At 41.8% G+C, this 17,310-nt stretch overlaps 1 protein-coding gene across 7 annotated transcripts in view; it reads right to left on the reverse strand.

Annotated features, from left to right (window-relative positions):
- Nucleotides 1-17,310, reverse strand: part of LOC6586721 — a 133,482-nt gene that overhangs the window by 7,397 nt on the left and 108,775 nt on the right. For 6 of the 7 annotated variants that reach the window (XM_032733346.2, XM_032733345.2, XM_015160289.3 and 3 more), the window contains 4 exons: nucleotides 2,358-2,603; nucleotides 1,844-2,287; nucleotides 1,575-1,751; nucleotides 1,457-1,520 (listed from right to left, as the gene is read on the reverse strand). In XM_032733346.2, the coding sequence (XP_032589237.1) occupies nucleotides 1,457-1,520; nucleotides 1,575-1,751; nucleotides 1,844-2,287; nucleotides 2,358-2,603 (931 nt within the window). Of the gene's footprint in view, nucleotides 1-1,210; nucleotides 1,521-1,574; nucleotides 1,752-1,843; nucleotides 2,288-2,357; nucleotides 2,604-17,310 lie in introns of those variants that run through there. The other variant, XM_002012295.4, reaches the window with a different exon arrangement.

Consider the following 17,310-nt stretch of genomic DNA (forward strand, 5'->3'; position numbering starts at 1 on the left):
GTATGAACGCAATCTATTTCGGCGGTATTGAAGCTAGAGACTTGAAATTTGGAACACATACTCGTGTATATCTCCGATTTATAAAGTGTTACAATTTTCCCGATCCGCCCACTAGGGGCGTGGCAAATCGGAAAACGGATTTTCCGATATGCCAGAAATCATATTAATTGAAGAGCTAGAAAACTGAAATTTGGAATATAGATCCGCATTGACCACCCAAGATCACGAGCTATGGCGGATATATCTACGCCCATTTGGGGGCGTGGCAAATCGGATAAAACGGTATCTCCAAGAGTTTTACAGGTAGAGCGCTGAAATTTTCCACGTCAGCTATTGTTATGATTCTATAAAGTCTAATGAGCATAAGGTGCGTGGCAAATCGAACCTGTTGATATAGTGATTTTTTAAATTCTGCTATATGTTGGACACTTTTGATGCCGGACACCTATAAACTCGGGCTGATCACCCAAGACCAAAAAGATTTGTCGGATATATGTCCGCCCACAGGGGGCGAGGCAAACCGCAAAAGTGTATATCGCCCAAGGTATATAAGCTAGAAGCTTCAAATTTAGATAGTTAAGATACCAGTAAACTCCTCTATCAATCCCAACAATAATTTTTACGCCTTTTTAGGGGCGTGGCATATCGAAAAATACGCTGTAATTTTCACATTTTTTGAGGGTAAGCATTCAAAATTTGCAGTTAGGGTACCGTTATCTCGTTCTATGAGCTGACCAAACATGAGGTGTCTACGCCTAGTAGGGCCGTGGCAAATCGGGGAAAAAAACTTAACTACTAAATTGCTGATGGGATGAGAATGAGTATTCCGCAGTCGGTAACGCCCGACTGCAACGTTCTTACTTGTTTCCTTACTTTTTTTTTTTTTTTTTTTTTTTTTTTTTATATGAATAAAAAAGTTAAGCTTTCCATTAATTTAATATTGATATAACAATTTTACGTTTGAATTTTTCAAAAATTTTTATTTTATTTTTATTCAAAATAATGAGCAGATGAAATTTTTATTTCACTTTGGGTCAAATAAACTGTGAGCCACTGTATATACCAGGTCTCTAGCATCAATAGTGAAACGGAAAATGCATTTTACGATTTGCCACATCCCTAGTGGGCGTACCAGGAAATTTTTAACACTTTATAGATCGGAAATATACACGAGTATCTGTTTTAAATTCCAAGTCTCCAGCTGTACATATATGAGTATTTATGTATGTATTTATTTTGTATTCATATTAAGATTTTCATAATATACGAATTTGTAGCGATGTGAAACATTGTAATAAGAACCATATTAATATTGTAAAAAATTGTGTATGAATGATAATCACATCGTTGTGATTGGTGGCACATTGTCAATGTCACATAGAAGACGGTGACGATTTGCGTGAATGAGGCACAGATGGACTTTTAAAACTGTGACGTGAACTGCTTCGTGGCTTACAGGTATAGTCGTTCCATGGTTCCGGTGCGCGTCCGAACCAATTTACTAAGTCAATCACCTCTACCTGTAAAAATTACTATTTTATAAAAACCTTAATTTTATTTGATGTTACGGCTACTTGAAGAGCTTGTGGCAGTTCCTTGAAGATTTCAGATTTAGTAAGATGAGCGTGCTTCGATAAAAATGAAATGCAATTGGACTTGAGCAGAGTTGCAAAGTATCGATCCGCTATCCCAAGCAAAACGACGACGGAATCCTCATCTATCAAGGAATTAAGGGTACTCTCGCATATTTCCTTAAAAAAAATTTAAAATATATATACTTATATATATAGTGATATATGTATATAGAGGTAAAATCAAATGATTAGGAACTTGGCCAAACTACCTTCAAATTATCAATTGAGTATCTATCGGCCAGCAGCATTAGCTCGCATATTTGATCTGCTCCCACAGTACGATCTATAGGAGCACCATATATGTAGAGCAGTAGTCTTCGAAAGATTACCGGCGAAGTGTCCGTAATAACGACTTTTCTCTTAATAGATTCCTGCATTCCAGACATTAGCGCTTTTTTAAACCATTCACAGCGTGCAGCCACAATAACACGATGTGCCTTAAAACTATGAACTTGAAGCGACGCATTTTTGTCTTCAATGTGCGACACCATCAATGTAGCCCACACTTTGTCGCTTGATGTTGATGATGCATATGTATGAACTTCAAATTCCATATCCGCCATTTGCGCCGAGTGAAGTAAGCGTAATGCATTTTTTGATAAATTACTGTGGGCTGCAATGGGCGGCTCACACAAATTTCTTATTAAGTTGAGCTGTATGATAGTAATTAAGTTTTTAACGTCATATGGTATGAATTAAAAATATGTTGTTACTATACCGTACCTTAAAATTTATGTACTCGTGATATTGATTCATAGGCTTCGTTCCTTTACTTCCCTGATCTAATTTATCCAAATTATTCTCGGAGTCAGCAAGCTTGAGTTCGTGTAGTAATTGATTAGATGGCTCCAGAAGACCGAGCTCAATAATCGACATCAAAAATTCTTGTTTTCGGACTACCTTACATATTTGTTCAATAGCTTGTCGGAGCGCTAACTTATGATCCAATAACTTCGCAATAACGCCATTCTATAACAAAATTGTATGATATTCATGTTATCAAATTAATTCTCATCCAGTAAATATAAGGTACGAGAAAATCAGTGCACTCCGAGCGCTCAAACGTAGATAATCACATTTTCATTTCATTTTCATATGCTATGCTATGCTGAACCCATTGAAAATGGGAAGTCGAGGTATGATGGTTTTCTGAAAACTATGTAACTGAAGGAAGCATCGCAGACTTCACAAAGTATATATATATTGATCAGGGCGACGAGCTGAGTAGATTTAGCCCTGTTCGTCTGTCCATCCGTGCGTCCGTCTGTCGATCTCAGGAGATATAAAAGCTAGAGACTTGAAATTTTTTTATAAATACAGCGTGGATATCAGTTTTTCGTCGATTTGGCCCTGTCCGTCTGTCTGTTCGTCCGTATGTATGAACGCGTCGATCTCAGATGATATAAGAGCTAGAGACTTGAAATTTTGTTTCCTAGGTCCGTGTATATCACGCGCATATCAAGTTTTTCTTTAAATATCGATAACAACTCTCGATATTTTATTATCGATTAAAAACCTTATCGAAAGCTAGTTATTTATTTATATCTCCTACACCTTTAGAGCTAGAGCTTCGAAATTTTAAATGTAGACTTATATATATTTAATACAATTTCGATTTTTGTTAAAATTTACCCCCCACTCCTATTTCCACCCCCTCACCCACACCTTTGTAAAAAGCGTATTTCAAATACTAGAGACTTGTGCTTTGGAATGTACATACATTTGAACATTGATTATGTTCATTAAGATTGTACGTCTAGAAATTAAATTATTCAACAAAAAAAATCTTATAATGTTGCCCACACTGCAACGCAGCCCAAGCGCAGTCGCTGCTTACTGCGCAGTTAGCAGAGCGCGCTCTAATACGTGCGTGTGTATGTATGTGTGCCGAAAAGAAGTGCAGAGTGATTAGAATATCAGATTAGAGGGGTCAGGGTATCTCCTAGTCGAGCAGTCTCGACTAGAGTCTTCTTACTTGTTATTGATTAAAGTCATCGAAAATAAGCTATTTAATTATATTTCCAACATCTTTAGAGCTAGAGTCGCCAAATTTTATATGCACATTCATATGTACTTTATAGAGTTTCGATTTTTGTTATAATTCACCCCCTCCCCTATATCCACTGCCTCCCTACTAAATTTGTAAAAGGTGTATTTCAATTAGTAGAGACGTTTGCTTTGGCAAATGCACACATTTTAATGATGCAATCACAATCTAAAAGTTTTATGAAGAAAGTACATCCAAAAGCAAAGCTATTAAACAATTAAATTCCCATAGTAAGCCCACACTGCAGACCATGCGTGTTTATGGCTGCGTGCCACTGTTAAAAGACACAGTAGGTTGCGCAAAGCAGTCCCGTTACTTTTAATGTTAACTAACAGCTCTCTTGTGACGTCACATTATCAGATTTTGCTATGTTATCCCGGCTGAGGCTTGGAAGGCATTTCAGCAGAGATCGACTAAGTCGTCCAAAACAACTAAAATTAACTATATATAAGGAAATTTCAATAGTAAATACCTTAAAAATTGTTAATCACTAATTTTAATACCATACAATTAGAAATTAAGTATATAATGGAATGAACTGGGAGGCCTCTCGAATGCAACAAAAATGGCGAATAAGTCAGCAGGAAAGGTTGATGGACATAGTTAACTGGGTTTTCGCCATCAGTATTGTTTATTTATGCCAATTTACCTACATTTAAATATAGTACACGTTGAAGCTGCATCAATAAAGGTACTACTCACACCTGCTGTCATGTCAGAAACATCCGGTAGAATGAACTAAAATTTGTGTATTAATTGCCAAGTCGTAAACTTGTAATCTGCCTGAATCAGCTCTTAAAACCTAGACAGAAGCTAACAATGCTGCGGGTCATCTATGGCCATCGGATTTGTAATATAAAGAATGAAATTAGTACGTATAATGATGCGGATTGATGGGAAATTCATAATACTTAGTAGTAACTTTTTAGTTTTACAAATTCAAGCCTTAGATAGTAAGGTTAAATCCATTATATGCAAAAGTAAAAGTGGTCAAGGGATTGCATGATCAATAACTGCTTAGAAAACGGCTTAGAGTATAAAAATTAGCAAAAACCTTTATATTTTCCGATTCGTGAATATATATTGAATATGTGATTAGCCGCCCAGCTCGTTTTATTTAGTCTACTAGTTTTAAGACAAATAACAGTGTCAAAGTTGCCTGATTTTCATAAAAATTCAAACGCTCGCCCACCATTTTCTGAAATAATGACGTCACGCTGTCAAATCAGCTGTTCACTTTGCATAACCTACTATCACCACTAACCAGAGAGCACATAGACTAGACAATTAGTGGAAAGCTTTTTGCACGCTTTTTTGAGGCTTTAACACCCCAGACAGCTTTGGACTCGCTCGGCTCCTTACTTTTAGGTTCGAGCTACGAAAAAATACGAACGCACAATCATTTCGCTTCATGCGCTCGACCGAGATGGTCAAATTTTGAACAAAAGATCCCTCTATGCTCAATGTTTCCCCTGCTCTCTCTCTCTCTCGATGGTCTCTGCTCTCTCGAATGTGTATATGTATGTATGCATGTGAGCACAAGCAGCAGCTCACGAAAATTTAAATTTCGTCGCAGCAAGAACCCATGCCTTTTACCTTCTGTGTGAAGAGTATACCAAACTTTTCAAACCGTTTGCCAAGCTCCTACAAAATATTTGCGTTTTCGTTATTATTTGTGGGAAGGGTATGAAAGCGTTGGTGCTCATAATGAAAATGCTTTCGCGACGAGCGTGCACGCACACACTCTCCCTTGCTACATGTACTATGAGCATTTGTATGCCTGTGTGCGAGGCTCTTGCTGCCTGTAGCAATTTTAAAGCCCAGCATTTGCATTAGGTCGATCTTGTGAACTGCTCACACTTACATACATATGTTTGATTGTGTGTACGCAGGGGCCGCGATGCTCACAAATGATGGGGTAGATTGTAGAAGCATCTGAGTGCCTTTATATGTATGTGCGTATGTTTGTGTATGTTTATGTGTGTATGCATGCGACATGAGCATTGACGTGTGCCTACGACAACTTAGAATTGTGTGAACGATTTTGGGTTTGACCGGAAGAGGCGCGCTTATATTTAAGTAGATGACTTTATTTCAATGATCGTGGGTCTGCCTATCAGAATGATTTTTTTTTAAATGTAGTACCTGGTTAATCCCAGTGGGCAAATTGGAATGCGATCCCTTCGATCCCTTACACCTGCACAAAATACAGGTGAAATTTACCTTTTTAATAAGAAGCATATGTATGTACATACATACATACATATACGGGCCAAATAGACCCATTTTAAAGGGTGCATCTGTTATATGTCATAAAACTCATGCAATTAAAAAATACCTATAAAAGTAATGGGAAGTGCACTTGTTACTTTAGTTGGTCAGCTACTTAAATGTAAGCGCGCCTCTTCAATTAAAACTCAAAATCGTTCACACAATTCTAAGTTGTCGTAGGCACACGTCAATGCTCATGTCGTACACACACGCACATACATATAAAGGCACTGAACTGCTTCTACAATGATTACCCCATCATTTGTGAGCATCGCGGCCCCTGCGTAAACACAATCAAACATATGTATGTAAGTGTGAGCAGTTCACAAGATCGACCTAATGCAAATGCTGGGCTTTAAAATTGCTACAGGCAGCAAGAGCCTCGCACACAGGCATACAAATGCTCATAGTACATGTAGCAAGGGAGAGTGTGTGCGTGCACGCTCGTCGCGAAAGCATTTTCATTATGAGCACCAACGCTTTCATACCCTTCCCACAAATAATAACGAAAACGCAAATATTTTGTAGGAGCTTGGCAAACGGTTTGAAAAGTTTGGTATACTCTTCACACAGAAGGTAAAAGGCATGGGTTCTTGCTGCGACGAAATTTAAATTTTCGTGAGCTGCTGCTTGTGCTCACATGCATACATACATATACACATTCGAGAGAGCAGAGACCATCGAGAGAGAGAGAGAGCAGGGGAAACATTGAGCATAGAGGGATCTTTTGTTCAAAATTTGACCATCTCGGTCGAGCGCATGAAGCGAAATGATTGTGCGTTCGTATTTTTTCGTAGCTCGAACCTAAAAGTAAGGAGCCGAGCGAGTCCAAAGCTGTCTGGGGTGTTAAAGCCTCAAAAAAAGCGTGCAAAAAGCTTTCCACTAGTTGTCTATTCTATGTGTTCTCTGGTTAGTGCTATCACTCAATCGTGGCTGCGTGCCTATGTGTGCCTGTGAGCGTGTGTGTGTGGGTATTTTTTGTGTAAGAAGAACAAAATCAGTTTTTTCCCCGTAAAATCTGGCTTTTTATACCCTGAACCCATTTTCAATGGGAAATCAGGGTATAATGGTTTTGTTGAAATGTATGTAACAGGCAGAAGGAGGCGTGGCAGACCCCACAAAGTATATATATTCTTGATCAGGGCGACGAGCTGAGTCGATTTGGCCCTGTCCGTCTGTCTGTCTGTCTGTCTGTCTGTCTGTCCGTCCGTCCGTCTGTCCGTCTATCCGTATGTTTGAACGCGTCGATTTCAGAAGATATAAGAGCTAGAGACTTCAATTTTTTTGTTTAAATGACCGTTTATACAGCGCGGACGTCGAGTTTGCTTTTAAAATTCGATAAATCATCCCGTTATGTTTTTATCGAGTAAAAACATTCAATTTCAAGTCAGATGCCACTATAGCTAATTGTGAATGATTTTTCATTTTTTTAAATATCTCAAATATTCAATATAATATGTAGATCATATGCTGAAAGTTTCATTAAATTCCGTTCAGTCAAAAATTAACACAAAATAATACGAAGTTGTCTGGGGTGTTAACGTTCGAAAAAGTGTGCAAAACGCTTTACACTACGTCTCCGGTCTATGTGTTCTCTGGTTAGTGGTGGTGGAGAGCGCGCAGAGGGAGAACGCTGAAGAAAGGAACGAATGCGAAAAAGCATATAGTGCAACATACAAGCCAGACGTGCAGAGATCGCAAAAGCAGAGAAACAAAACTGTGGTATGTTTCAAGTGTGGCGAGCGCGGTTTGGTTCAATTGCTGTGGCTTTGGACAAGGGTCCATGAAAGAGAAAACTGCAGCCAAAAGGCAAGGAATATTCAAGGTATTCGGTAGCAAGCAAGAGCTATCGTTTGTACGACCCAATAACTCACCAGGTTATTGAGAGGCGAGATGTTCTTTTCGACGAAACTCAAGATGACAAGGACTCATTTGTATGTGTGTTGCCAGTTTCGAATGCTACCATTCAGTAGCTACCTGCTACCTGGTAGCGGGAGTGATGACTCTGGCAGTAATGGACGCAGCAGCGATCGGGACAGCAGCCATGCGCGCAGCAGCGATCGGGACAGCAGCGTTGGACGCAGCAGCGACCGGGAGAGCAGCCATGCGCGTAACAGCGACAAAGATGAATTAAGCGTGGACAAAACTGTGAATGTTTCTCGCATTGGTCCTGGCAGACCAAGGCTGATTCGAACCAGTAAGCCAGGCCGACCTCGAAAGCAGCACAACGTACTTGGGGCTCTAGTTGCCAGCGACATGAAGGTTCTATCATCCTATGAGGAGGCGATGAAGAGTGCTCATGTAACATATTGGTGCGATGCGATGAAACGGGAATATGACGCACTGATGGCTAACCAAACATGGCAATTCGCAGATTTGCCAAAAGGACAGCAAGCTGTTGGCTGTAAATGAGTATACAGCCTGAAACGTGACAAAGATGGTCAAGTAGAACGATTTAAGACATTGGTGGCAAAAGGTTGCTCCCAGCAGTATGGCATAAATTATGCAGAAACTTTTTCTCCAGTGTGCAGACTAGAGAGCATGCGATTCATCTTTGCACTGGCAGCGAAATTAAAGCTGTATGTACACGATACAGTGTACATGAAACAACCACAAGAGTACATTGATCAGGCTCAACCAGATATATGGATTAGGAAGGGAGTGGATCACAAAACTAAATGGTGTTCTGATTAGTTTGGGTTTCGTGATCTGCGAAAACAAGTTTGTCTCTACCAACATATAGGGGAGGATAGTTTGGCATTTATCCTGGTATATGTTGACGATTTACTGATAACATGTCACTTTTGGTTAGCAATCAACTTAAATAATTTTGCTGAATATAATTCTAGGACATCGCCCATCTTTGGAACCTTCAGGTCTTTTTCGATGTCACGGGTTCTCATGTACCATGGTGCATCACAATTCGCCTTTGCTAGGCCGTATGTCCAGATATGACTTAGGATGCTCTTGTATATCATGATTTTGCTGTACAGCCACGTCATCTTTCTGGCTTTCGCCATTACCGACTGTCGTACCATGGTAGTATGGGCTTTAAAATTTAGCTTCGTGTCCAGTAGAACTCTAAGGTACTTATGTGAGGTCTTTTGTGGGATTGTGGAGCCTAGCATAGTAATGCCGCTACAAAACAAAGTTCTTGTTATACGCGTTACATACTCGTGTTGATACCTATGTTCCATTCTCGAGCCCATCCTTCAAAGGTGTTCACATACTGCTGCAAGAATTCCGTAGCTGTTTCTGCTTGGACTTCTGATCAAAACTTCAGTGTCATCCGCGTAGGTTGCTATCAAGACATCGTCGGCATATCAATTGTATAACATAGATCCAGCCCGCTATCTTGTGGGACACCAGCGCAAACTGAGCGTTTACGAAAATTTTTCTACATTCACAACAACTCTGAAGCATCTATCCGTAAGGAAGTTTGCAAGAAGCTGGAATAGCTGCCACACCCTGTCAAAAGCTTGTCGGATGTCCATAAAAACAGAAGTTGTATACATTTTGTCATCCATTGCGTCGAGGGAGAATTTGACCACGCGATGAAGTTATGTTTTGGCGTACCGCGTCCTAGTCTAAATCCGAACTGCCAATTCGGAATTTTTTGCTTGACCGGCTCGAGCTGCAAGATACGATCAAGGATCACCCTCTCTGTCATCTTCCTTAGCTCTGAAAGCATGCTGATTAGACAAAATTCTTCAACTTCTGTGTTGTATCTTCCAGGTTTGGGTATCGTGATCAATGCCATCTTCCAGTAGGTTGGAAAGTGTCTCAGTCTAAGCATACTATTGACGATTAGGAAAATAAACAGCAGAGCTTTTTCGTGCAGAGGTTTTAAAGTTTTGTTATCCAGTAAGTCTTTGCCAGGGGATTTTTTAGTTCTAAGCTTATTTATTTGCCGCACAATCTGTTGTGCTATCAGAAGTAAGATTAAATGGCTTAAATCTTTCCTCTAAGCTATCCGCAAAGATTTCAGCCTTCTGTTGACTGGAATAACACCAACCACCCGATGGATTTTTAATTTTCGTTTTCGGCATGGCGACTATTTTAAACCGGTTTGTAAGTTTCCAGAGTGTGTAATTGAAAGATGCATCGGGGCCCGCAATTTTTAGTATTCTATCAAATTTCTTCTGCTTGACTTTTGCAAGGGCGTTTTGCAGTCGGCTCGATAATCTAGTGTAGTCTAGAGTAGATCTGATCCGAGGAGAGCTCATACCTTATTTCGACTGTTAGTTTATTTCTCTCGGTACTAAAAAACCCCAGAGCACAGGGCGTGAGCTGAGTGTTATATGAAAAACAGGTTGGCTCGCAAGTGGCTAGGATTTCGCAAATACTACTGGCAAAGGCTTCTTGCAAATACTTCTGTCGAGAACATGACCTAATGTTACCACACCAAGGATGCTTTGCATTAAAATCACCGCCTGCTATATTCATGCTCAAAATCATCTTTTGTCTAAGTTTGATTGGGAGGCAGGTATATTGTAGAGATTTTGATGCAACCGTCATAGGTCGGTACACTCACACTAGCAGCTTGTATGTTCGATCGTGAGATAGCTTTGTTCTCAACATGAATAATGTTATACGATTATAACATTAATAGCAAAACATTAAAAAATAAATATTTGTAAATATACATGTACATATTTACATACATATTATATATCAAATGCAAGGTATTAATGCTCCTTTAGTTCAAGAGATATTTCAATTTCCGATTTTTAATTTTTATTATACAAATTGAAAATAAGAGTATTTTATTATAAAAATTGAAAATAAGAGTTATGATATTAGTTTTATAAAAAAAATTGATCTGTAATAATTATTTTTGATTTTAATCATATAAGTTATTTATAATAAATCAAAATAATTCTTTTACAGAAAATTGCTAATAAAAGTTTATCCCTTTATTGAATTTGCGCAAAAAAAAAAATAACTTTTGTGTAATTTCCTCTCCCTTCTTCTTATGGCTTGTTTTGAGCCTCAATTTTTTGTATATTCATAACTCTGTGAAGAATCACATTTTTCCCTGCTCCTCAAAACAATAGTAGCCCTAAGCAACAATCGGTGGAGGGCAATTAATGAAAAAATACATATATATACTTAAGCAAAATAGATATACCCGTCTTATCCATAGTGTAGCCATGCAGCAACGGACAATAACAGCGACAACACGGACGAGAACAGTAAGCGACAGAAGAAATCTAACGACGCTCAGCCAGCGCGCAGTCTGCTTGGCAACACCAACAATAACAACGGCGAGTAACGAAACGGCGCAGCAACGGACAATAACATCGAGAAACGGACCGCAATAGGAAACCAATGCACACGAATTAAAACGGCAATCGAGTACAGTCTATACCACGCAACTAACAACGCACACAAATCAGCAGAACATTGGCAACAACAACAATGACAAAACGGACGACGACAGAAAACAACATTGGAGATCTAACGGCACCTCTCCCCACGCAACAGCGCGGCCGAGGGAAAGAAAGCAAGAGCATAGAGCTACATGTCTAATGGCACAGCCGAAATGAATAATTAGGAGCGATGCTAAGAGCAAAAATGCAACGGAACGCATACAAAGAGACTCTTGCACAATATATGCAAAAGTATGCAGCCGCTGAAAGCTCTTACGCTGCTAAGCGCAGCGCAACGACAAAGGGTCGGGAGCGTAGAGTGAGAGCGAGAGTAAAAGTTCTTGCATAGCATAACACAGGCAAACGAAGCATAGCTGCACTGAAACTCTCGAGCAGCGCCTATAGACAGCAACGACGCGGCGGGCAGAACTGAAAGCTCTGACCCAGGATTAATGACAGAGGTTATATTCTGGGATTAAAGCCCTGTTTGGAAAGAACCACACAAGGCACCAGGATAGACTTGTGGGACACCAGGTAGCAGTTGAATCATTGAAAACAGCGAAGCAATAGAAATAGAAAATTCTAGAATGCAAAATGGCTGCCGAAAACGTTCAAATGGCGCAGTAGCAACCACGAGGCATCACAATTAATAGGAGAACGCATAGTAAAGGACATTTATGAAAACGGCACCGTTAATTGAGAGATAGACGACGGGCAGAGAGAGAGAGAGTGAGAGATAGACGACGGACAGAGAGACAGAGATTGGACGGAGCAGCCGAAGTCGAACTCGGCACCGGTGGCATCACAGCCACGAAGCATCAACGGGGAGATATAAAGCGAGCGAACGACAACGGAGGGAGAGTTGGCTACCAGCGTTCGACGCGCACACATCTCGGCGCAGCAATTCCTCGTAATACATCTAGGACGTTCAAGCACAAAAGCATCATCGCGGGATATCTTGTAATCATCAAGGATACACATTGTCAAAGCATACTCGCGGGATATCTTGTAATCATCAAGGATACATATCGTCAAAGCATCTTCACAGGATATCTCGTAACCGTCAAACAACAATAGCAGCGTGGGATATCAAAACTATCGTCGTGGGAAATCAAAACATCAACGTGGGATACAGTGACTATCATCGTGGGATATCAAATATATCACCGTGAGATATTTCAACGTGGGATATCGGAACTATCGTCGTGAGATACTTTATATCGGCGTGGGATATATTTCTTATTTTAGTTCGTCGTGGAATATCTCAAATATCAACGTGGGATATCGGAACTATCGTCGTGGGATACTTTTATATCAACGTTCGACGAAAATTCAAATTTTTTATGGAAAGTAAAACTATTTTAATTAAAAAACTTGAATAGTATACACTTTGACTAAGATGAATCCAAAGATTTTAATTGTTTTGATGCATCCGTGAATTTTTGGCAGCCCTTCAAAGTCAGCTGTTTGATTACGTGCATGCAAAACTAAAAAGTGCGGTAAAACTTCTATTTACTTGCGAGCGTGACAAAATTATTGTGGCTTTATCTATTTTGACTAAAATTATGAAAAAGAAAGTCCAGGGTATGTAGAATATTTGTGTTAAAAAAGATTTTGCTCATGTTTGTTAATGTGTTTATGTGTGTTTATTTGAGCTGTCCAAAAGTAGGAAAAGGCTAACCTGCTAACTCATCTGTTGTGGATTATAACTAATTTTGAGCCAAGTTCTGCCAAAAAGTAATTATGTATCATTATAGTGGCAATTGTATATAAACTAATGTAAAAAAATTGTTTGCTCCATTTTGCTCCGATGTGTATAAATCCCTAATATTGTAGCTGTGATTTTCATTCGCCTAAGAGCAACTGCTTGAGATCTACATACAAAACAATCGCCGCGCATCTGCCGTTTCGGGTTGGATTTATGATAAACTGAAAGAATTCGACTTAGGCCCGAAGAAAAACGATGAGATCAGCACCAATGTGAGAAGCTTTCACCATTACATACAAAAGAACTTAGTGCAAAATGTAATATAAGTATGTCCAGATTTCGGCTGAAAATCGAACGAGAAAGATACATCCCTTGTGTTAAAAAATACATTTCTTACTCCGTGTAACCCTAATAAGGCTAGAAAAAATCTTGGTTGGCCTAGTGGAGGATGAAGCTTTAGCATATCTGCTTGAAAATATATAGAAATTGATATAGAAAATGACTTTAAGGAGCATTTTTAAATGTAAAATACTTGTCATTTTGAACGCATTATTATTTATTTTTTTGTATTATAACTTATTAATATTAAGGATATAGGTTAAAAAAATAAATTCAAAAAAATTGTTGAATTTAATGAAAGGTAGCAATATTAAATACCATAAAGTATCAATAAGAGGAAACCAATATTATTAGGGCGGCTGGGGAAAGCGTGGCCAGAGCGGTCTGAAACTTAGATATATTTTTATGTGTACCAAATTTCAAGAACCTAGCTTTAAAACTTTAATTTTCGTCGAAAAATCAGCTCGCTGACCCAATGTGCAACGTGGGATATCGGAAATATCGACGTAACAACGTGGGATATCCTACACATCGTCGTGGGATATTACCTTCTTTTTTATCGTCGTGGGGTATATTGTTACGCCGACGTGGGATACTTTGCGCTTAGGCACGGAATATTTCAAGAGTGAGCTATTCTATGACCTCTGTCGCGGGGTATCAAAACAATTTGTGGCATCGGGAATGCTCTACAAATCGCCGCTAATTTCTGTGGGATCTTATCTTTGCTACCAGATCGAATAAGAACGCATCATGACGGGAAATACAGGCTGGGTCAGCTACCAGCGGAAGGCAGAGTTGGACGTCATTCTCACGGAGCTGGGCTGGTTTAGTCGACGAACTGCGACGCCGACTAACGGCGTATATCAATAGGGATGATCTCAGTGAGGAGGTACAACAGAGGCTGGACTATTGGGCCGACAGTTATGGCAATCGATCGACTTCGGACTCACGACCACGCCACGGGATTGGACAAGGATGAGAAGCTAGGAGATGTTGGGCCAGTGGATCCACCGACCCACCGACCCAGTGGATCCACCCATCTGCTGATCCCACCACTGGAGAACCCACGGACGAGACCAGCAGGACCTCTAGTCACAACACCAACGGCTGGCAGCTCGGGGTCCAACCGAGAGGCATGGGCAACTGTACAGCCTAGGAAATGGGGCGTGACTTTTAATGGCAGGACCAATCCGTTACGATTCATCGAGCAGCTGGAGGAGCGGGCCGTGGCGTACCAGGTAGATGTCAATCGCTTGCCTCGGGCAATGCCGGAGTTGTTGACCGAGCGAGCAGAGGATTGGCTACGGGGAAGCGGACTCCAAGGAGCAACGTGGGAAGCATTCAAGCACGAGTTCCTGCAATTCTTCCTTCCGCCACGATATTTTAAGCGCCTGGGGGACGAGATCTGCGCTCGCATGCAACATGTGGGGGAGCCTTTCCAGGATTACCTCATCGCCTTACGGGTGATGATGCAGAGGGCGGGCTGACGGAGGCGGATCAGTTGGACAAGGCATACGACTATATGTTGCTCATCTACCGACATTACATGAAGCGCGACAAGTGCCGGACAATGACTGAATTGACGCGGTTGGCGGTTACATACGAAGAACTGCGGGAGTTGGAAGGCCGGAGGAAATCATCTAGGAGTTTGCAGCCCGCGACGCGCGCACCGAGCGGACAGGTGAGCCCCTTCCGGAACGCTCCGAACCACACAGCCCCACCTTTCGGGAACAGTGCGATAAATCGATCGGTGGATGTCCGTAGGGCATGTCGTCGATACGGCGAGGCAGGGCACTTCCAACGGGAATGCCAAGGGGCCCAAATACTCTTCTGTTGGGACTGCGGCCGGAGGGGAATCAAGACGCGGGATTGTCGCAGAGCTGCCCAGCCGGGACATGGCGGAGGCGAGTCACTCCGATTCCCAAAACCAGAAGAATTAGTAGGCGTACAGAAGGGGCGAATCGTCGTGATAGTAATGGTCGCCGGACACCCGCTGGACGGGACCATTGACACAGGGGCGACGCGGAGCTTCGTCGGAGCAGGTACGGTCGAGAGGTTGAAGCTGGCATACGTCGTGAGAGATACGGATTGAGATAGCAGCGGACGGTGATCGGACGATGGGAATTCCATTAGCAAAGAAAAGAGAATTTCACTAACTCCCGCCGGAGACAACCAGAATGGCTGATTCGGACGCGGAGAAGCAAGCCAGGGAGGAGCCGACGGTCGGGGAATCTCTGACGGAGGAGCTCAACCGGTTCTACGACCTCAAAGAGACCACGAATAACAACGAACATCGGAACACAAAATAACAATGAAAGACGACCGATCAAACAACGTTACTATTCGAAGAACCCCGCCATGCAGACAGTCATCAACGAGCAAATAGATGAGTTACTGGCACAGGACTGTATTGAACCTTCACGACGTCCCCACAGTCCGCCGATAGTACTCGTGCGAAAGAAAAATAACCAGTGGCGCATGTGCGTGGACTATCGGCAGTTGAACGAACGATCCATCCCCGATGCGTACGCACTTCCGAGGATGACACACATCCTAGGGAAACTACGACACGCTAAATACATATCGACGCTCGATCTGAAAAATGGCTGTTGACAAATCTCGATGGCCAAGGAAAGTCGGGAGTGTACGGGGTTTACGGTACCGGGGCGAGGGCTTTTCCATTGGAAGGTGATGCCGTTCGGCTTACATTCCGCGCCAGCCACTTTCCGCCAGCGCGATGACATCGTGGTAGTGGTAGAGACAATCGAGGAGCACGTGCAAGTCTTGCGGGAAGTATTCCGTCGCCTCCGAGAGGCCAACCTTAGGCTCAACCCGGACAAGTGCGCGTTCTTCAGGAAGAAGATTACGTACCTGGGGCATGTGATAAGCGACAGGGGAATCCACACGGACCCAGACAAGATCGTAGCCGTACAGAGCTTGAAGCCACCCACCACGGTGAAGGAACTCCGACAGTGCGTCGGGCTAGCGTCCTGGTACCGGCGGTTTGTCCCAAACTTCGCCGACGTCGTACAACCGATGACCGCACTTTTGAAGGAGGGTCTTAAGTGGGAATGAAGCACCCCTCAACAGACCGCTTTCGAGGACTTAAAACAAAAATTGACGAAAGCTCCAGTGTTGCCCAGACTTCAGCAAGCGTTTCACCCTGCAAACGGACGACCATGGCTTGGAAGCGTTGGTGTGTGAAATATCGCATTTTTCCCTGCTTCCCAAAACAACCATTTGTAATAGTAGCCCTAAGCAACATATCGGTGGAGGGAAATTAATGAAAAAATACATATATATACTTAAGCAAAATAGATATACCCGTCTTATCCATAGTGTAGCCATGCAGCAACGGACAATAACAGCGACAACACGGACGAGAACAGTAAAGGACAGAAGAAATCTAACGACGCTCAGCCAGCGCGCAGTCTGCTTGGCAACACCAACAATAACAACGGCGAGTAACGAAACGGCGCAGCAACGGACAATAACATCGAGAAACGGACCGCAATAGGAAACCAATGCATACGAATTAAAACGGCAATCGAGTACAGTCTATACCACGCAACTAACAACGCACACAAATCAGCAGAACATTGGCAACAACAACAATGACAAAACGGACGACGACAGAAAACAACATTGGAGATCTAACGGCACCTCTCCCCACGCAACAGCGCGGCCGAGGGAAAGAAAGCAAGAGCATAGAGCTACATGTCTAATGGCACAGCCGAAATGAATAATTAAGAGCGATGCTAAGAGCAAAAATGCAACGGAACGCATACAAAGAGACTCTTGCACAATATATGCAAAAGTATGCAGCCGCTGAAAGCTCTTACGCTGCTAAGCGCAGCGCAACGACAAAGGGTCGGGAGCGTAGAATGAGAGCGAGAGTAAAAGCTCTTGCATAGCATAACACAGGTAATCGAAGCATAG

Source organism: Drosophila mojavensis, unplaced genomic scaffold, assembly GCF_018153725.1.
Source record: "Drosophila mojavensis isolate 15081-1352.22 unplaced genomic scaffold, ASM1815372v1 contig_72, whole genome shotgun sequence".
Taxonomy (NCBI): domain Eukaryota; kingdom Metazoa; phylum Arthropoda; class Insecta; order Diptera; family Drosophilidae; genus Drosophila; species Drosophila mojavensis.